Here is a 21,731-nt window from a genome sequence, read left to right as displayed (position 1 = left end):
CCCAGGATGGCTGTGAATGTGGCCCAACACAAAATTGCAAATTTACTTAAAACATTATGAGATAGTTTTATAATTATGTGTCACAGCGGATTTAATGTGTGGCCCAAGACAACTGTTCTTCTTCCAGCGCTGTGCAGAGGTGCCAAAGGTTGGACACCCCTGTGAGTCTAAAGCAGAGTTTGCAAACCAACAAATTCGACCCATGTACCAAAACCTCCCAGGATGCCTCCTTCATCCCTTACCTTTCAACAAAGAAACACGAGGATACGTGAAGTGTGGTGGGCAGGGGAAGAGGAGAAAATTTACCCATATTGCCACCATTCAAAATTGACCAATATTAACATTTTCTATAAGCTCATTAAAATTCAGATAGCCACGAATCACTAAATACTCGAGAAAGCATGTAACATGACAGAGAAGGATAAAAAAATATAAGCATTTAGGAAAGTGAAATGTCAAGCCACAGCCAAGACCAGTGTTCAGACTGTGCACAGGAACACTGCAGTTTCAAAGTTAAAAAGGCCAACAGCCCAATTTTTAAAATTTGAATACACATTTCACAAGTATATATTCCATAAACATGTATTTCATTAAAATACATATTTTATTATTTATATATACATGAATGTGTATATATAAGATACTCCACATTATTGGTCATTAAAAATGCAAATTAAAATCATGATGAGATAGCCACACTTGCTTTTTCTAGAACTTTATACAAATAGAATCACACAGTATAGAGTCTTTTGCATCTGATGTTTTTTTCAGTTAGCATAATGTGCTAAAGATTCACCCATATTGTTATATTGATCTGATCAAACTCAGATTTATTGTCTCCAAATGCATTGTACATGCACATCTACAGGACGTGATAAAAAAGGAAAAGGAAATAATGACTGATTCTTCTAAAACAGAATGTTAGAGTATATCAGGAAGTTATTTGCACAAAATTTAAAAATAGAAGGATATAAAACAAAAACTAATATCTGATAATTTTCTTATATTAAAATTAATTTTTATACTTACCAGTTTATTATTGAAGGTTTAACTTTAAAAGAATAGGATATAATCTCTTATCCACTGTGAAGAAGGTTGAGAAATAATCCTTCTTAGGCAGTTTGTTCCAAGAATGATTCTGATCATTTTAAAAGATGTTAGAACTATGAAACTGCTAATAGTAGATATCCTGTTAGAAATTTAAAAAGTAATTTAAATATCACATATGACATATCATTAGTTTGTTGTGTATTCTTATCTTTTCTTCTTTTATAAGAAGAAAAAAGCTATGATTTGTAACATCAAAAAATTCATGATCAGACTTACCTGCTGCTTAATCTATTGTGAATTTACAAAGGTAAGGTTAAAGTAGCTTATCTGGCAAAAAACACGTATATATATCAGTGTAAGAAAAAACCCCATTCTAACAGCACCAACAAATAGAATGGCATAGACCAATCTCTGCATCATTGACACCTGTGTTTCACGTATTTTGATGGTGTGTACTTTTTGCATAAAGATTCATAACAGTTAAATTTCCATTATTCCAGACACCTGATTGTCTTGTTTAACACTTTTTATCTTGAGTTCCACCTTGCCTGATAGCTGGCAGGCCCTGTTCTAGAGAGTGCTGTGCGATGGGTGAACCCCCGGCGGCCTCGAAGAAAAGGAGGGAAGGAGGCAGGTAGTGAACAACGGAGGAAACGGCGGGAGGGTACAGATGTGCCTTCCCCTCACTTCAGCTGACAACGGGTTAAAGCAACCACCTGCTTTGTCGTGTGTGGAGATGTCAACAGTGTTTCACATACAGAAGAAATCTTAAGGATCATCTCACTGAAACTCCTCGTTTCATAAAAGGTGAAGGGAGTGGTAGTGTGGTATCACGTGCACAGGTGACCACACTGAGGACTAGTAGTTCTGACTCCCAAGTCTTTGCTTCTTTACCCCACCAAGAGGCTAAGTCGACTGTAAATAACACTGTTTCCAAAAATGGCAGCGAATTTACGAATGGCTGAAAACCAAACAATGCTGAATTTTTGTTCATCTAATAAACAGTGATCTGAAATAAGAATGAAAATACATTTGAATTCAATAATAATGAGGGCATTTTATTTTTGAAATATTCGTATATATTTTAATATATAAGAATATATTCTTATATATGTCTTAATATTCTTATATATTCTTATATAATTTTGAATATTCGAGAAATAATAAAATAATGAATTTTTTATTATGACTTTCAAAACACTCTTTTAGTCTCACTGTTTGAATTGCACGGCTGGAGACAGCGAGGCAGAGTCTGTGCGGACTGGACCTTTCTCACTGGGAGAGAGAACCCGGCTCTTCCACAGGCGGCTGGTCGCCGCGACGCACGGGTCTGGCAGGAGACGCGCTGCGCTGAAACCACCGTGTTTTCCAGTTTCCCTCGTGTTCTCATCACCCCTTTTCTAAGTGATACTTCACGAGTTCATGAAACACCGTTTCTTTCTCAAATTACATTTTAAAGCCTTACTTTTAAATATTGCTCTGTTCCAGGAAAGGATGACTGTATACCCACATGCTGGAAAAGAGAAGGTTTATACCGGATACGAATCTGCTTATTTCGTTCTGCACATTTCTCCTGGGGACAAAGGAAAATGACAACCTTTGGTTAAAACCCAAGTGCTCCTTTTTGCTGCATTCACTAATGGCAATTTTTTTTATGAGGTTAGTTTATGCCAGGGGTTTTATTTCCCTTGCTCCTTTACTTTTTGACATTTTAGTGGGTTTTTTTTTTCTGTTTGTTCACTGTTTTTTGTCCCCTTCTTCCCACTCTTCACTGCACTTCGGCCTCTCATTACTTCACTTACTACGTAGAAGTGTCAGTAAAATTTTACAATATTGAAAGTTAAAAAATTGATGCACTCTCCATATTTGGTTTGGTCAACAAACTTTAGGTAACTACATTCGACAGTTATTTTTCTAAAATACTTGGTATTTACAAAGTAAAGGCATACTCACAGGAGTTTCTCCTGGGTGGCACATCTTCACCTGAAAGATGTCCCCCAGTAGTAAGTCGATAGGTTTGTCTTTGTAGAACATTAAGAAAAAACGCACAAAGTCATTCAAGTCCTCAGATTTAAATAGCTTTCCTATGGAGAAAATGTAAACAAGTCCAAATAACTCGAGTATTTATACTACAGATCTTAACATAATAACCCTTGTAGACAGTTGTTCATTCTATTTGTATGAGGGAAAGGCAAAAATTTATTAAGGATTATGTTAAAAATACAATTAAAAATTTAAAAGAAGGTGCAGGGATTGGTCAGATAACATACATGAAGTACCCACGGACACGGACAATGGTGCAGGGATTGACTGGAAGTGGGGGCGGGCTGGATGGGGGGCAAAGGGGCAAGAAAATTTCTGAGACAATTGTAATAGCATAAACAGTAAGTCACTAATAAAGGGGGAAAATTAACATTAATAAAGTTGGAGGATAATAAAGCAAAATAATGTATCTGCTTACTTATTAAGAACTACCCCCTCCGGGGAGTGGGGTGTGAGGCAGGTTTAGAACAGTGCTCGCTTTCGGGAAGTGCCGGTGACTAAAGCATCAACCGCCCCACGAGAGTGAAGACCGTGTCAACAACATCAAAGGTGTGGGGGCTATACTCCTACTTCACTGTCCGGAAACTGTGATTTGTAATTGATTTTTGTAAATTTTATCAGCCCATCACATGCTTCATTTTTATTAATGACATTGTTATTTCAATATTTCCATCTCTGAGCATTGCTTTGTAAGAATGTTATTTTTCTTTTATACTTAGGATTCTTAAAATGTTGCTATATTTTAAAGTATGATTTCATGACATCCAATTACTTTTTTCTAATACATTGCACCTTTAATTTTAAAATGAAGTTGAAGTTACAAGACTCAGGGAAATGCTCACTTTAGAGGAACAGTGCAAAACACAGCTAACAAGTGTCGCAGGTTCGATTCCCAGTCAGGGTACATGCCTGGGTCGCAGGCCATGATCCCCAGCAACCGCACATTGATGTTTCTCTCTCTCTCTCTATCTCTATCTCCCTCCCTTCCCTCTCTAAAAGTAAATAAATAAAAATTTAAAAAAAAACAACACAGCTAACAATCCGACAAGCATGGAATCAGGATGGAAGCAAACTACAGATCCTCACTAGCACTGGAATCGATCTGGGTCACTTAGTCAAACACAACTAAATGCCATATAGTAACCAGAGCAAGTGATTTAATGATGTAAATATTTGCTTTCTTATTTACGTTTTCCTGATCTTCTGTGAGCATAATGTACTATAAAGTCCTATTTGGCAAGCCCACATTTTTGGTAAACACTGAGTAAAGGACTGTTATTATGATAGAAACAAATAAGTCCTCTGTAAAGTTAAGCTTTAAAGCGAGTTCAGCATCCCATATGGAGTGCCCTTCTCGATGTGCCCTGTGGGGATCAGAAAGTGAGTGTTCTCTGTCCTTCGCATGCCCGACTTTGCTGAGAAAGATACCAAGAATTTAAAGATTGCTAAGTAATGTTCCTCTGCAAGCGTCTCATCAGGTATTACTGTTACCTGTCATTTTTCCTGTTTTAACCAAAGCTGAGCAAAAACCTTCAGGGCCTTAAAATTGGATTCCATACCACTTTACAGCAAGTTTGGGAAAGAAAGTGGTCAGGTAGGTATACAAAGAACAGATGGATTTTACTAGCAGCCAGAGAAATGCTTCACGCTCCTCCCGGTGGCAAAGACAATTTCTGATGGCTGAAATGAAACGTCACCAAGCACCTGGGGAAGCCGGTGCTCGCCTGCATGTCCGGGCGTCTAAGCTGTACAGCCCATGGGCAAGGTGATCTGGCAGCACCTGGAGACCCAGCTACCTCTGCCCCGGGTGACCCCGCTCCAGGCAACATACGGGTCACTGCGTTGCTCTGTGGTGGCAGAGAGCTGCCAACCATGGGGGCCCACGCCTCTGGGGATGGGTGGGCCCGATGGGTTGTTATGTGGCACTTGCGCAGCAGTGAGGAGTGAACTCAACGCACGTCACCAAACACGGTGACGGTTTCAAGGTCTTGTTTTGAGGACAAAAATGTAAAGAACAGGAGTGGGTGTATCACATCACCACTTACGTAAATTTTAAATGCATATGTCAATCTGCTTACTGATATTGTCTATCCAGAAAAATTTTTGGTTTAAAAGTACATTTTCTGAAATTCAGATCCTTGAATTTGATTTTAATATTAAGGTGATTGTATCTTTGTAGCAATCATTCCATTCCTTTTCATTTAGTAACAAAGTCATGTAAGTTCTTAAGAGCTTTTAAGGTTAATGTGTGCTAAGAAGGTGGAACCCACAGAATAGATCCATTGCTTACCTATGAATCCAAGAACTGAAAACTCAATATAAAACCAATTATCTGAAGTGAGAGAATGTACAAAATCTGTGATTTTTGTAAAGTACATCTTTTTAGCTATGATATCATCTTCTAGCTGGATAAAAAAAACAACAAAAAGAAGGCATTAGTACCTTTGATGTATCCATTGAAAAAGTTATATTAGCTTGAAAGTTGAAAATACTTTCAATAGGTTACACTGAATAATGTTTTTATGAAGTAATTAATAATTGTATTTTTTTAGTTCAGTTCCCTGAGGATATTTACTGTTTGTCTATTTTCATTTTCTGATTCTAAGAAAAGAGATTCTTTCTTTCTTTCCTAAATGCTAACATGAAACATTCACTCTAAACCCTCTTTGGAGAACTCTATGCACCTGAGTGCATTTTCATCCTCACAGATACTTCAGTGTCTAGTTTAAGACCGACTGGCTTCACGCTGAGATGGCAGGTGCTGTATTCCGCCACCAGATGTTGCAGTTGTCAAGGAGGGGACGTGAGGGAATTTTCCTCCACAGCCAGCTGGTTGGGGGGGGGGTGCTAATAAGCCCCCAGACAGTTTTCCATGAGGGGAGCAGGAATAGATTTTTCCTTTCTGATTTAATGCATACTCGGCATCACCGACAGACTCTGAGGGTCTCCTAAACGAGTTAGTGAAGGAATGCCAAAGCCCTCAGGCACTTTACCAGAGCACAAATAGAATCGTGTTTGTCAGAATACACTGGCTGGTTCTCACGTTTCAATTTCATTGTCACTAACTAGGAATCAGGAAGGATTCTTTCTTCTTTCTTTTTTTATTGTTGTTCGAGTACAGTTGTCTCCATTTTCCTCCCACCACTTCCTCCGACCCCCAGCCATCCCCACCTCCCACCCTCGATCCTACCCCCAGGGCTTTGTCCGTGTGTCCTTTTTACATGTCTGATTTTCTTCCAGTGAAAGAGAAGACGTTGCTTCCGGCCTTTTCCTAACCCTGTCGGTTGTCCAGTGATACTCCTCACACTCTCATCGCAGCTGCACAGCGTCTCACGAAGTGAGCGTACACTTGCTGCTGGGAAACGTTACTTAACGATGTGCAGGAACTTAGAGGGGACGAACGCTACACAACTGATTTATTTCATAAATACAGCGTAGTCACTGTAGAACTATGTTACTCTTAACACATGGGGTCAATGTAGGGTAGCAGTGAAAAACACATACATTGTCTGACATTTAATAAGTTCTCAAATTGCATTTATTTTACCCAGTAAACTTGTGGGCAAAGAAATGTAGATGGTAACATTTCTCTTTTTTTTTTTCTGATTTGGTAAATTCTTTTCAGTTTGCTTCAGGTAGTTTCTTCCATAATAGTGACTCCAGCAAGAGGACTAATATATGATCGATCTTATGTTTCCTTTTAGTATTTTAATCTAGTGAGTACTTTCTATTTTCTGAGTACAAAGGAAGGTGGAAGAATACATAAGGAAGGAAGGAAGGACTCAAAGGAGGGAGAACACAATATTTCCACTTTAAATTCCATTTATACAAGGTCATACCTGTAAATAATACATGGCCTTGGGTTGGGCATACAGCATCAAAAAACAAAAATCCAATACTTGTTTGATGCGCCAACTAAAGGTAAATAATAAAATCTGTTAAGATTTATTACGCTGATTTAATTTTCACTTATAAGCACATTTCCGTGATTTAAAACAAACTATTTTTACACTTTGCTACTAAAGAGCACTATCTACATTAAATAAAATTGTAGATGTTATCCTGAAAAGCTACACTCACAAGTTTCCTGCCTTTATTCAGTGGACAATGTCTGCCATTGCTAAACTAGGATAAACATAATCTATTTACTTTAAATTTAGGTTTGTGAAGTTTTGATCTATATAACCAAGTTAACATTCTTTCTTAGGTCTTGTTAGATGAAAGTGTAAAGAAACCCTATTCTAGTGTAACGCTAAGCCGGACACCAGGCCGGGTCCTGAAGGTACAGAGACCAGTACACAGTGCAGCTCTTGCTCTTCTGGGTCACATAACCTAGCAAGGAGGATAGAGAAATAATAAAATTAGGACAGCGACACAGGAGCTATGTGGAGATACTGCCCATGACGGACTACAATAAGATGGGGAGGGTGGAGCAGAGGCAGTCGAGCGTTTAGTGTTGAGGGCAGTCCTGCAGAGGCGCGGGACAGGTGAGACAGCAGCCCCCGAGATTCAGGGCACAGGGAGCCAACGGGAGAGAAACTACCGGTGGGAAGGCTGGCAGAGCCCAGATCAGCCAGGATGTTTTGCAACACGCAGGAAACTCTGGACTTGATCTCACATGAAAAGATTCTGCTGCCTACAGTGTGGAAGGTGAACTGGAGGGTAGGCTAGGCCAGAGTTGGGGAAAGCAAACAGACCTGGCATGACCTGGACTAAGTGAAGGCGGAGAAAAGTGGATCGGAGTGATGATGCGGAGAGAGATTCCAAACGAGAAACGATGGCAGACGTAAAGGGCAGACGGGAAAGCAAGGGTGAAGAGTGACTCCCAGCATTCTGGCTCTAAACACTGGGGGTGGTGTGGGCTATTAATTAAAAAGCAAAAGGAAACCCTGAAGAGATTTCCAGATTCTGACATACTACTTATTATTTGTAAGCAAAAAGAGCTAGTAAGTGTCATGGGATAAGATCTTTTTCTGAATTCAGATATGTCATTTGCTCTATTAAGTTTTGAGGAACCAAATTATTATATTTCTTTTATATCTACCACATGTATAACCAAACAATAATAATCCTCCACATATATAGGATTATTATATGTACAGAGATATATATTATTATATATAAAGATATATCTTTAAAATTTTCAAAATTCTTGCATAAATATTACCATATTTTATTCTTTTTAAAAAAGATTTCATTTACTAATTTTTAGAGAGGGGGGAAGGGAAGGAGAAAGAGAGGGAGAAAAACATCAGTGTGTGGTTGACTCTTGTGCACCCCCTACTGGGGACCTGGCCAGCAACCCAGGCATGTGCCAGGGAATTGAACTGGTAACTCTTTGGTTCAGAGGCTGGCACTCAAGCCACTGAGCCACACCAGCCAGGGCTATCATATTTTATTCTTACAATGACTTTTCTGAATATGTAAGGTATATTTTCTTACATACACTGGAAAGTTGAGGAAGCAAAGAAAAAAAAAAGGGCTAAATTACCTGCCTAGGATGATCAGAAAACAGAAAAACTGGGTCTAGAATCTAGGTGTAACGATTTATAATGCTAGGCTTTTTCCCCTTCATTATGCTTTTGCTAATCACTGTCTGTAAATGTGAACGTAGATAACCAGTGGCGTGCTGGTGGTGTTTAACACCTGTCTCTCTGCGGAGGAGTGGGGGTGAGCCCTGACTTGTAGCTGTTGCCCATTTCCCTGGTGTAAAGGCTCCTGACTTCATGTTACCAACTGATGTCACTGAGCACAGAGCTGGGAAGTCATGCACACAGTCAGCCCTTGCAAGCCAGTAGGGCTGTGTTTGAAATAACGATCTGTTAGATGCTGACTCCAGCATTTCGTCAAACGGGGTTACTTCAGGATACAAGTTTCTAAATGTCATACCTCTCGAATGTTTGTGAGTCCCCAGGTGAGTGCTTGGCATGTAACACGTCTGGATAAAAAAACTGAGGTATTGAAATGACCTCTAAGGATCCAGACTTCAGTTGCTTTTTGAATCTGTAAATAGAAGTAAGTGGAGGCTTGTAATTGAATATTTGATATACTGAAAATAACAAAAAATTAAAATACATAAATCCCACATTCCGGGGCGCATGTATATTTCCAAGCATCCAGCATCCTCCCTTTGGGGCCTCTCTACCTTCTCAGGCAATTCTACTTGCCAGACATCCCCTTTCTCCCTGCATCTGCCTGAAGAATATCTCCTTCCACCCTTCGACTTAGCTCAATTGTTGCCTTTTCCGGAAAGTCCTCCTTGAGAACTGCAGGTAAAGTGAATTACGTCCTACTCTACATGTTCTCATATTGCCCGTCCCAACCGCCACCCTAGCACTAGGCTCCTTGTGATTTGGTTTTTGCCGGTTTCATCACCCACTGGAACGGGAAGATTTGGAGGGCTGGGTTCATTCCACAGTGCCTTGCCTGACAAATGGCTTCATATTGGTTCACCAGTACTCATGTCTGCTGGGCTGCACACAGCAGGAGGCTGTGAGCAGACGCAGTGAGAGTAACTTTGTCCAGTAAGGAACCCAAGATGTTTTCAAGATAAGCTAGTAGACTTCTCACAGAGACAATGGATTTCATGGAGAAAAGATATTATAACAATAATGACATGAAAAATATGTATTTTTTCAAAGTGAAAATTTACTTTATTGCTAGTGTAAAGTCCTTAAGACTTTGCAGTTTTTCCCATGGAAAAATATGGACTTTAATGGGTAGATAACCTACAAAATTGGAGAAATTACACAGTGTACTTCCTCACAGCTTAGATAGAACTCCAGGCTCTTTCTGTGCTGATGCACAATGAAACAAATGTGATTGCTAATAAAATAACTGGACAGAAAGAACGGTATAGAAGAAATTTTAAAACTATTTTAAAAATATATCCAATGGTACTTACTTTTTTGTAATCATGTCAACAACAGACTTTAAATAATCTTCATTACTCTAAACAAAGAGGAAAATATTTTACTGAAATTAAGCACCCCTCATACTTTTATTAATTCACGTTTGCTACACGTAAATCTGAATTCTGGGTGGAATGTCATCACGTCTTAATCATTTCCAGTGTTTCACTTTCCGTGAAGAATTTTAAAAGCCCGTGTGTCTGAAAGGTCTGCGGGAAATCACTTCACGCGCCCTTTGTCCCAGTGTGGAACGTCGCTCTGTGTTATTTCCACCTCAAACTCGGTGGCTACAGAAGCCATGCACCTGAAACAGCTTTGCCCTAAAAACTGGATGGTTATTTCAAAGAACGGCTTTCTGAAGGCGTCTTCATTTCATGAGTATTATATGACAGCGAGCTGCTTTCAAAATCACCGCACACTTTCCCAGACAGTATCGCCCAGCTTAACTCCCAAATGTTCCTCCACCAACAAGCTTCGTGTATTTACTCTTTATTGAAAACTGTGCTTAGCTGAGATGACACATTCAGTTGTAAGTAGCCTTCAGTGGTTTATTCTTGTAGATGATTTTTTTTTTTAGGCAGCCAATGGCATTGACAAGATGCAGCCTCAGGGCCCACACGCATTCCCAACATAAAGCTCTGGAAATATTTCTCATAGTGACAGCTGTAGTGTTACAATTGCCTTTTGGGGAGTTCTCAAAGGCAATTCTGAGTGGATACAGTTAGGCTGTTCGTTAAAAATATCAGGCATGGTACAAATTATTATAGTACCTAAGGTTCTTAAGACGGCCATAAATTAAATCACCAGTTATTTGCTACATGCTGAAATATATTATACTTTTAAAAAGTATTAAAGTTATACTTCTTAAGCATTCCATATTCCATTTTAAAATTTGAACCCCATACTTTATTATTGGTTTAAATCAACGATTTTCAGCCAGTGTGCCACAGAAGGCTTTAAAACACACAATACCTGACTGTTCAGTCAGGGGCACTGTGCACGGACCTCTTGTCTCTTTGATTGTCAAATAAAAAGTGACAACAGGCAACACAACAATAGCCATGTGGTGCGAAGGAATCAAAATTATACCTATTTTTTGTCAGATTGGCAAAAAAATACATTTTTCGTGTGTCATAGAACTTTGTGATTAGTTGATGTGAGCCGTGAGATGAAAAGGTGGAGAATCGCTGGTCTAAACACTCCAGGCGGATGTGCACCGTGCCAGCAGCAAACAGAGGCTGAACCAGGCAACACAGAAAAAAGTGATGCAGGTTTTGGAGACGAAGTACATGCTTCTAATATTAAGAAATTAAACTTGGAGAGAAGAATTATCAATATTTAATCTTCTACTTATATTTTCCCACTTAGTTCTTCTGTTGCTTGTTTTGTTTAGAGTTTTTCTGCATTCAAAGACATGTTTATTATAAAAATTCAAGTAATAGAGAAAAGAATAAAGGACAACACAGATCCTTTTAACTCTCAACATCCAGAGATAACCATTACTGCATGTTATATTTTTTTATAATATAAGCTTATATTTATATGTAGTTTTTATATACTAATATTTAAATGTAAACCATTATTTATATCATTCCAAGATTTGCTCATTCTCTTTTCTTCTTCATACATTTCATCTATCTGTATTATCTTCCTTCCTTCCTGCTTTCTATCACATTTTGCACAGCTAATATGTTAAAAACAATGTTGTAACTTTTTTTACTCAAAAATATGTTTTGGACATTGTGTTATGTCAGTGGATATTCATTCTTTCAATGGTTACAGATCATTGTAATGTAGACATGAATGTAGACATATTCAGTCACTTACTGGTAGATATTTTGGTTATTTCCAATATTATGATTTTATAGCACTGAAAATCCTTGCTTGAAATAATTATGTATGGAACACTTACTATGTACCACACATCATTGTAAAGATTTTAAATATGTAAGCTAACTTAATTGCCGGAACAACCCTATGACCAAGGTGACGTCACCCTCACCATTTCGCAGATAAGAAGAGTGAAGTGCACAGAGGGAACTCGCTCAGGTCCGCCAGCCGGGGGGTGAGGAGACGGGCATTGGGACTCGGGCAGTTTAGGTCCAGAGTCTGCACTCTGACCTTCCATACCGGTCTGTCGTATTCATTTTTAAATTCTTGCCTGATTGTCTCCTTAGAATAACTTCCCAGAATCGTGATTTCTGAGACAAAGGACAGACACATTTTAGATCTGATGTATGTTGCCCTCTTCCCTCCAAAAGGTGTGCAGTGTCAGACTTTATCTAATACTCTATCAGTTTACATGGCACTGGAGGCAAGAGAGAAAACTTGGGGAGTCCAATAGAGAGATGCAGATTTGTATCTGCTCTATTAATTACTAGGCCAAGTACTTTCTTAAATTCCTTTCTACATTTGTAAAATCAGGATAGTGCTACTTCTTTTACAGGGATGCAATGCAGGTTATACATGATATATATAAAAATTGTCTACAATCCTTCAGATATAGGAAGAAGTCCCTCAATTAATAGTAGTTATTATTTAATACAAATTATCTCTTGATTCCTATACCAATCTTTTACTGGGCAGGTTTTATTACCATAGCATAAATTTTAATGTTCTGTTTGTAAATGTAATTTCTGTGCCATATAATATGCAGGGCTCCCAGATCCATATTTAACAATGCAATCTTACTTCTCCACACGGGAACATGGTATTTAAACAAACTTTTTAGATTGACATATTTAATTCCTTGGTGGTGTCAAAAAAAGTACTAATACATTGTCTACTATCCAAAAAAAGGCACCTGTGAATTACTTTTTGAAATTTAAGGACAGAATCTGAAATGAAACAGTGGTCAGTATGGAGACCGCGGGCTGGGCGTAAGGAGAGCCAGTGACCCTTCCCACTTACATCTGCAACAGACACAATCACCACGGAGTCCTGCGCCTCCTCATGGGTCATCCTGGAGACGAGCGAGGTCAGCGTTTGCTTCAGATAACCGTGATCTTCTCTCTTAATGGTGGGAACACCCAGCGCAAAGGATACTGCAGACCCCCAAGCATGGAATCGCCATTTCAAGCCATGGAGGAAAATACAAGTTAGTGTTAATATCTATGCTTACTTCTATGCTTGGGTAGTTATGTGGTCATAAAAATGGTGCCTAAAACTGTTTTATGAAAGTTATCCAAACCACTGTTAGCTTACATATTTCATTTTCTGTCTAAAAGAAATTCCAGTTTGCAATGAATGGTTAGGAAATGCATTAAATAGACACCCAGATGTTCTCATGGTGGAGAATTTCAGTGTAGTGAAAAAGAAACTAAACATTCTGCATTTATTATAGTGTTCCTCTAACTGGGTGTGAACACACATTGGCTGATTCTCTCCTCTTATTCCTAAGGAGACACTAGGACCCAAAATAGGAAAAATACTATGAAATAATTTCATGTGCAAAAAATCCATGAAGCAATTTCCAAATGCTTTGATGAAATAAATTCATGTCCCTAAGTGACTTTTATTGCCCGATAATGACGGAAGCACTGGGAGAACAGAGCTGGGTCATCCTAGATAGGTTTCGAGGTTCTATGTCCAAAGCAGCCATAGACAAGTAAGCGATGAATATAGCTACATACGGTCCAGCAAAATCCAATTGAAAACAGGCAGATTCAGCCTGGGGGCTGTAGTTGGCTGACCCCTGGCCCAGAGGGTCACAGTCATTGGAATCAATGACATTTGTGAGAAAGTTAAGTTTCTGCGAGTTGGCTTAATGTCCTTCTAACTCAGATGTTTTTTCTCTTCTTCTGTACCTGGTGAGCTGGAACTCATCCTTCAAGGTTTAGCTTAATCATCCCTTCTGCAAAGTTTTTGCAGACCTTCATTGTCACAAAGATGGGGAAATTAGAAGATAACCAGATGAGTGTAGATTTATCAAAACCAAGGGAGAAAAGAGCTACCAAGCACTGAGCAGATGCTTAACATACGCTTGGCTTATACTGACTGACTTTCGAAGCATCTGCATTAGAGTTGAATTTGAATTCAAGTCTCCAAATATGTATTAAACTGTCTTTTCTGCCAGACAATATACTGATTTCCGGTGGCCCAAGTGAGTGCAGGCAAGGCTGGTGATCTAAATATCAAACTGGGTATCATTTTAACAGCTCACCTTTTAAAACTTAAAAGCATGTCCCCAAAGATCAAAACATCTGCATTTGATTTTCCGATTTTAATTTTCTTACTTACCGCCTGTTTTCTCTTTGCTGATGATTACATCAGGATAAATTCTGCCTACTTTCCTTAGATGAGGGAGAAAGGACTTCAGGACTTCAAATGTATTCGGCACCGCTTCGTTCTCATCAAACGTATTCACCTCCTTCTCAACTGAAAGGGAGAAAAAATAGGGCTTCTGAGTTCATGACTATAATGATTTCCCCCCCTCTGGCACAATTTTTTAAAAAGGAGGGTTAAGAAATTAATTCACAGGTTAACTTAATATTTATACATAAGGGGAATACTGTTAAATGTAAATTACCAAAGTCGTAAGACCACAAAATATAGCTCAGAAATTGATTCATATTTATTTAAAAAGTAATATAGCAGGTCTTCCAATAACATCATGTCATTCAGTGTCCTCCGTTAACATTGATTAGACGCTGTAGGAACTTAACTGTTGTTTATATCAATTGCCATATGGTGAAGTTGGTTTCTTTATGTATCATTTACCTTGAAGTTGCAGAACCTATCAATGACGTTAAGTGAGGACTTCCTGTATTTAAGTCCAGCACTATGAGCTACACAACCAGAGGCTAATAGAACTGTCAGTTCCAAATAACGTATAACTGAAACATACTATAAAGAAGCACAACTGAAAATATTTCCAAATCACACATCCATCTGTTTTGCTACTTTAATATCATGTCATTGAAGTTTGTATCCTTATAATTATGTAGCTCCTTCAATATTTAGTGACTCCATTCATACCATGCATTTGAATTTGCCTCTACAATTTTGAAAAAAAAAAAGAACAAAGTTGGAGGACTCATACTATACAACTTTATTTCATAACACATGGTATGTTAATAAGGGCAGTGTGGTATTACAGAAGAAAACAGATACACAGCTCAATGGAACAGAATAGAGAGTCCAGAAACAGATCCACACAAGTATGGTAGATTGATTTTTTTTAAGGTGGAAAGGCAATTCAATGCAGAAAGGACAGCTTTTTGACAAATGGTGCTAGGACACTTGGACATCCACAGAAAAAAGGAGGAACCTTAACCTATACTTCATACTATTTATAAAAATCAACTCAAAGACTTCGTAGACTAAAAATGTAAACCATAAAAATAAAAAAAACACATAAAAGAAAATCCTCATGACTCTTAAGAGTTCTTAGATACAACATTAAATGCACGATACATACAGAAAGTGATACACTGGACTTCATCAAAATTTAAACTGTTTGCTTTTTGAAGGATGACACCAATAAGACAAGCCACAGACTGAGAAAATATTTCTAAATCACATATCTATCTGACATATATCCAGGATATATAAAAAACTCTCAGAACTCCACAACATAAAATCAAACCACCCAATTAAAAATTGGACAAAAGATTTGACCAGACATTCCACAAAGAGGATATATGAACGGAAAATAAGCACGTAAAAATGTTCAGCATCATCGCACCAGAGAAACGCACCCCAGAACTATGCGACACCAGGATACTGGAATGGCTGGCATAAATGGGAGGGACTGGGCCTCTCCTACAACTGCTACAGGAAGTGCCAAATGGTACAGCCAACCGGAAAACAGTGTGGTGGTTTTTTATAAAGTTAAACATAAACATACCCAGTGCCCATGAATTCTAGATATCTATCCTAAAGAAATGAAAATTCAAACAAAAAAAAACCTGCACATGAGTGCTCATAGCAACAGGTATTTGTAATCATGCACCAAAAAACACTGGAAATGCAAACAATTCAAATGTCCCTCAGTTGACGAAGAAAAAAAACCTACCCATTGTACGTCCATACAGTGGAATGCCAATCAGCAATAAACAAGTAATAAACAACTGCTCACACCACTTGGAAGAACCTGCACTGAGTGGAAGAAGCTGGTCTCAAAGGGTCACACAATGTGTGATTCCACGGGTGTGGCACGCAGGAAAATGGAGAACTGTGGGAAGAGAGGGTTCATCGGTGGTTTCCAAGGGTTGAGCGGGGGGAGTATCTGACTACAGCAGGGAGCACACAGCAGGGCTTTCATTCTGAAGAAAAGGGGAACCACCGAAGGTTGATTTACCAGACAGTACAGCCCTCACTTGGCTACAGTGAGGATAGGCAGGTGGGAATGAGACTGCAGAGAGAGAAAAAATAGCAGTGTGTCAGCAATCATCCGGATGAAGCATGAAGGTGGCCTGACTAGGGTGGCAGAGATGGTGCAGGGAAAACATGGACAGATTTGTGAGATAAATAGATTACCAATCAACGGCGCTGCTTACTGACTTGATGTGGAAGTATGCAGGAGGGAGAGGGAGGAGTCAGAGACGATGCTCTGGTTTCTGGCTGCATCTGTTGGGTGGACTGTGGGGGGTGGTGCAATTCACAGAGATGGAAAGCACAGGAAAGACCATCCTCTTGGTGGAGATGAGAGGCAAGGTACCAGTGATGTCGCTTACCTGATTTTTCCGTGTCCGACAATAAAAGAATGAGTACCGATTTGATTATATTTATTGGGGAGAAATGTTCTAAAGTCAGAAAGCATAAAATTTAAGTTTCCAAACACAAAATATAAAAGAAACAAACCACCATGCACAAAAACAGAAGCAACACAAACCGAAGTTCACTGATACATTTTCTCTCTGTCTGATGTTGTTGTTTATTTTATTTAAGGCTTCCATCAGCTCCTGGCGATTTCGTTGAGTTTTGTTTTTTAAATGTAGAATATTTTCCTTAAACTCCAAAATATGGTTTCTACAATTAGTTAATTGATTACCTGCAAAGAAAATGTATATGTTTATACATGTAGCAATGGTATCATACAATTTTCATAGCATATAACAAAATATAAAATAAATGCTTCAATATAGCTATATATCTAGCACTAAATGTGTGCATGCATTTCTATATAGTGCTATATACAACAAGAATTATTTTCTGGAGGACGGGTCCCTTGTAGTACAGGCTTCCCCTGCTAGGTGAGTGTTCTAGGAACCCATCTGTGTCTGTACCAGCTGGCATTGTTGTGAGAGGCTGCATTCAGCTTCAGTGAATATTTTTTCTTGAAGACTTTTAACACGTTTGCGTGATTAAAAGTGATGGGTGATCACCTGATGGGCGATTTACGAGTGTGCCTGCCCACACCTTGCTGAGTGTTCAGCAGTTTTTGAACAAAAACAGCATGACCTGCATGGCCCACTGTCCCCATTCACTTGACTCTCCCCCAGCAACTGTTTTTTGTTTCCCTGGATGAAACAAAAAACAGCAGAAGCACTAAAAGGCAGCAAAACCAACAAGTTCAAAAACTGTTTTGAGCAGTGAGAAAAAAGTCTCAATAGGTGTATTGCATCAAATGGAGAGTACTTTGAAGGTGACTGAAGTTTAAACATATAAGAATAAATACCTAATTTTTTAGAAATAAATTCTGGTTTTTTGCCTTCCCCCTTCTATGCCTGTACATAAAAGATTTGAAAAAAATGAAGTGTTAAAAACATTAACATCTGGCCCTGGCTGGCATAGCTCAGTGGATTGAATGCGGGCTGCGAACCAAAGTGTTGCAGGTTCGATTCCCAGCCAGGGTACATGCCTGGGTTGCAGGCCATGACCCCTAGCAACCGCACATTGATGTTTCTCTCTCTCTCTCTCCCTCCCTTCACTCTTTAAAAATAAATAAATAAATAAACAAATTAATTAATTAAAAAGATGTTCTCCCTTTAAAAAAAAACATTAACATCTGGAAGGAGCATGTATCGGATTTGTAATTAGAGGGAAAAAAACAGCTGAACCAGAAAATTCACTTCTAAGAATTTATCTAAAGAAAATGACCAGAAATATGCACAGATTTGGCTGAGGACATCCCACATAGGCAGCATTATTTATCATCATAAGAAACTTGGAAACAGCCTAACTACCTAACAGCAGAAATATGTTAAATAAATTACAGAATATCCTTTTAATAGTTCTGGTAGCTCTGACATTAAATCACATATAACTGAACCTCAGTTTTGTCACTTAACACTTGTGTGGCTTGGGCAAACCATTTAATTATTGTTAGTCTCTGATCCTTCACGTGTAAATGGATATATAAGAATCCCTGCCTCAGAGTTGGTGTGAAGTTGTAATTTGATAATGCATGCAAACCACGTGGCAAAGCACATTAAAAATGCTTTGCCAAGTGTCTAGTAGATATTATGTGTTGATGGACTATTCTTTACTCATTTACCAATGGAATACTATGCAGCTATAAAAATATTTAATGTTGTAAAAGCAATTTTGATGCTTATGAGGCTTCCCATACAAGGCAAATACTTGGCATGTGACTTTAATTTCAAGGAATAGATTAGAGCTGGTATTATAGATTTGAGAGCAAAGGTCTTGAGATACACTTATACAATGGAGCAAGACAATGCAGTGATAGAATACTGCCCCAGCCTTCCTTGGGACATTCACTTCATCCCTGCCTTGGCTCACACCAGCCTTAGCCCAGGGCAGAGGGTTCACTGTTTGGAATCCAGCAGGGGGCCATTATTGAATAAATTGGACTTGCCAGCACAGACACTGATTTAAGGGATTCTAAAACAGAACCATGCTTCAGCAAAAGAACTGTAACTACCCCCAGACAGATCTTGAATATCCACATAGTGGATACTACTTGGGAATGCTCACACATGTAAACAGGGATGTAGCTAAGCCAGTATAACCTCATGTTTCTGGGGTTCCCCGGGTAATATTCTCTTTGCAAAATGGATCATGTGTTTGGAGGTGATATATCACGGGTGATGCAACATAATGTAAGTCAGTCCCTAGGGGATCAATTTGGCAAACATGAAAAGGAAGCCTTTCCTCTAGAGGAAGTGTTTGCAGAAATACATTTCTTACCTGATAATTCAATTCATCAATATTCTTCTAAAAATATTTATATTACTTGCATATTCATTCAGGTATTTTGTGAGAATAAAATGTTACAAAACTCTCTTGCAAAGTTTGAAATCAACAATCACTCGATGTTCTGAGTCACCTCTGGGAAGTCGTGAAAACAAACACCAGGCCACATGTGCAGTGGGCCACCGTGACCCCCCCCAACCATGAGCGAGGTGGGGTGCTGAGCACCCCGCCCTTCGCTTCTCTCCGCAGGGGCCAGGAGCAGACAACCCACATCTGTGAGTTTAGCTTTCCTACTGGCCACATGACGAAGGGTAAGAGAAACAAGTGAAAGTAATTACAGATAATAGAGTTAATCCAATATATCTGAAATGTATTTTCAATATGCAATCAACATAAAGAGGGATTAATGGCTTCGCATTTTTTGTACTATTTTAAAGCCGGTGTGTATTTTACAGTCACGGTGCAGCTTAACTCAGAGGTTAAATGTTAATGGTTGGAGTAAAATGTAGTCCTACCCAAACAATAACATTCAGATAAACTTAAAATGTAAGTCAGATGAAAGTTCGGTTCCTCGGAGGCACACACTGCGCTGCGAGCGCTCCGCGCCGCCCCCCGCACCGGGAGAGGAGCTGCCGCGCTGCCCAGCGCGGGTCTACGACGCCCGCCCTGAGCTCATTAGAAATGCAGCATCTGCAGCATCTCCGGCCTCCGCCCAGAACTACTGACTCAGAACCCGCACTTTAGTGAGACTCCCAGGAGACTGGTGTGCACGTTAAAATTCGAGAAGCACTGTTACAAACCTCTAGTTGTTTGTCTTTCTCATCGCCGACTTTACTGCACAGTTCAGGTCCTTATTGCCTCTCGTTGTACTACCATTATAACTGCATGTTAATTGGCCTCTCACCTCTCTAACCCACAACTGATCTGGAAACTCTGCTCAAAGACTGGAAGAGGTCCCCTAAATGCTAGCTGGATAAAGTCCAAATGTCTTGTCTTAGTACACAAGGTCCTGTTCAGCGTGGCCATGACCTAACTTTTCCACCTGCTTTCATTCACCACACACCGCCAGGAAAGAGAAGCATGGTGAGATACTCAGTCCTCCCTCCACGTGGTACTTATCAGGTGCCACTCACTCTGCTGTGTAAGCAAAACACCGATAAAGTCAGGTTCCTGCTCTAAGTTAACTAACAGTCAGGCTCGCAAGGGATGGGGGAAAGGAGCATAGACTTGAACAACTAGGAATATTGGAATTGTCAAGACGGAATTATCCTCAAAGCACACAGGCAAAGGGAGGCAGGAATGAAGAAGAGCCCCATATCTGGGTTAGTTTATTAGCAGAATCCGTAAGTTTTAAATTCAAAATTCAACTCTATGAATGCTGAAATGGTAAGGGTGCACTAGAGGTGAAACCAAAGTTAAATGTGAATGGTAGATGTAAACACTTCTTTAGTATCAATACATCCCATTCAACTATTATACTAAAAACGGATTCATTGTTCATGTGAAATTCAAATTTAACTGGGAAACCTCTATTCTTATTTGCTAAATTGGCAGCCCTACGGACAACAATCAATGAAGGCCGTGGCGTGTCTCAAAGTGGTGCTGCAAGCTTCAGGGTCCAGCTGAGAAAGTCGGGATGCCAAACCAGCGCTCTAGATTGTGGATTACGACTCTCATCTCATCCCTTTTCTGTTTCGCAGAAAACACCCGAGGGAGCCCCGAAGTGAGGCTCAGTAAGGTAGAACACAAAAGAGGGACGATGGCCTTGCGAGAGAAGTTCTTGCAGTCAGAGTTGCATGCTTCTGGAGACGATGGGGCGGAGCAGCTGGGCACAGATCGGGCCCTTGCACCTCTGGAGGGAAGGGGCGCCCGCAGAGGACAGTTAGAGCCCAGAGGCCCCGCGGGCAGACGCGCTGGCGCGCGTGCCCACAGCCGGTCAAGGCCCCTGGAGAGACCCGTGCATCCGTTACAGTTACAGATCAACCGCCGGCGGGACAACACCGTGGTGGGCCACGCCTGTAAGCCCCTAAAGCGAAAGCAGGCCCTCCCCTCAGGTTCCTACCTCGTTCACCACCCCCTCCCCTCTTCTCTCCAGCGGGAAAGGTGGCGAGAGAAGCCACCGCGGCTTACTGGTTTGAGCCATCCTGGAGATGGAGAAACAGGAGAAGCTGAAGAGCAAGACCGCAACGAGCGAGATCAGCTGGTTCACGTGCTTGGCCCTCATGGCGGTGGCCGGTGGGGCACGGAGCAGCGCGGTGGGTGGGTGGAGGCTCGGAGAGGGCCGAGGCCTGCACCACCAAGGAGAAAAGCGCGAGCGCCCGTGCACCCTCCCCAAGGGGTCGCTGGGACCCGCGCACACGCGCCCTGCCCTTGGGGAGCTCCCTCACCCTCTGGCATGTGGCTCAGCACTGAGAACGTGAACAGCTTGGGAGGGCTGCTGGTAGTTAAATGCCTTCCATTAAGGTGGAGTTCCCCACTGTTCCACCCGTAGTCAGGTCTCAGTACCTTACTTTATTTTCTTGTAGTAGTGAGTGGCTTTTGTGCCTGACTCTGCGCTAAACAGTTTCCATGTTGTCTCTTTAGAACCCCACAACATCCCAGTTTTTTTTAAGTAGAAAATGAAGA

General features: G+C 40.1%; 1 protein-coding gene across 1 annotated transcript in view; it reads right to left on the bottom strand.

The window, feature by feature from the left end:
• Window positions 1-21,330, bottom strand: part of MGAT4D (MGAT4 family member D) — a 28,360-nt gene extending 7,030 nt beyond the window's left edge. Inside the window, exons 1-10 of the mRNA XM_045830802.1 lie at window positions 21,237-21,330; window positions 16,840-16,998; window positions 14,244-14,381; window positions 12,915-13,048; window positions 9,998-10,044; window positions 8,983-9,096; window positions 6,933-7,008; window positions 5,384-5,498; window positions 3,004-3,134; window positions 2,516-2,623 (exon numbers count right to left, since the gene is read on the bottom strand). Coding sequence (XP_045686758.1) covers window positions 2,516-2,623; window positions 3,004-3,134; window positions 5,384-5,498; window positions 6,933-7,008; window positions 8,983-9,096; window positions 9,998-10,044; window positions 12,915-13,048; window positions 14,244-14,381; window positions 16,840-16,998; window positions 21,237-21,330 — 1,116 coding nt within the window. The remainder of the gene's footprint in view (window positions 1-2,515; window positions 2,624-3,003; window positions 3,135-5,383; window positions 5,499-6,932; window positions 7,009-8,982; window positions 9,097-9,997; window positions 10,045-12,914; window positions 13,049-14,243; window positions 14,382-16,839; window positions 16,999-21,236) is intronic.
• Between the last annotated feature and the right edge of the window lie 401 nt (window positions 21,331-21,731).

The sequence above is a fragment of the Phyllostomus hastatus genome, unplaced genomic scaffold (genome assembly GCF_019186645.2).
Source record: "Phyllostomus hastatus isolate PE091 unplaced genomic scaffold, TTU_PhHast_1.1 phas_contig_159, whole genome shotgun sequence".
In the NCBI taxonomy this organism is placed as follows: domain Eukaryota; kingdom Metazoa; phylum Chordata; class Mammalia; order Chiroptera; family Phyllostomidae; genus Phyllostomus; species Phyllostomus hastatus.
The sequence above is the reverse complement of the archived record's forward strand: the minus strand, read 5'-3'. Positions and strand labels throughout refer to the sequence as shown.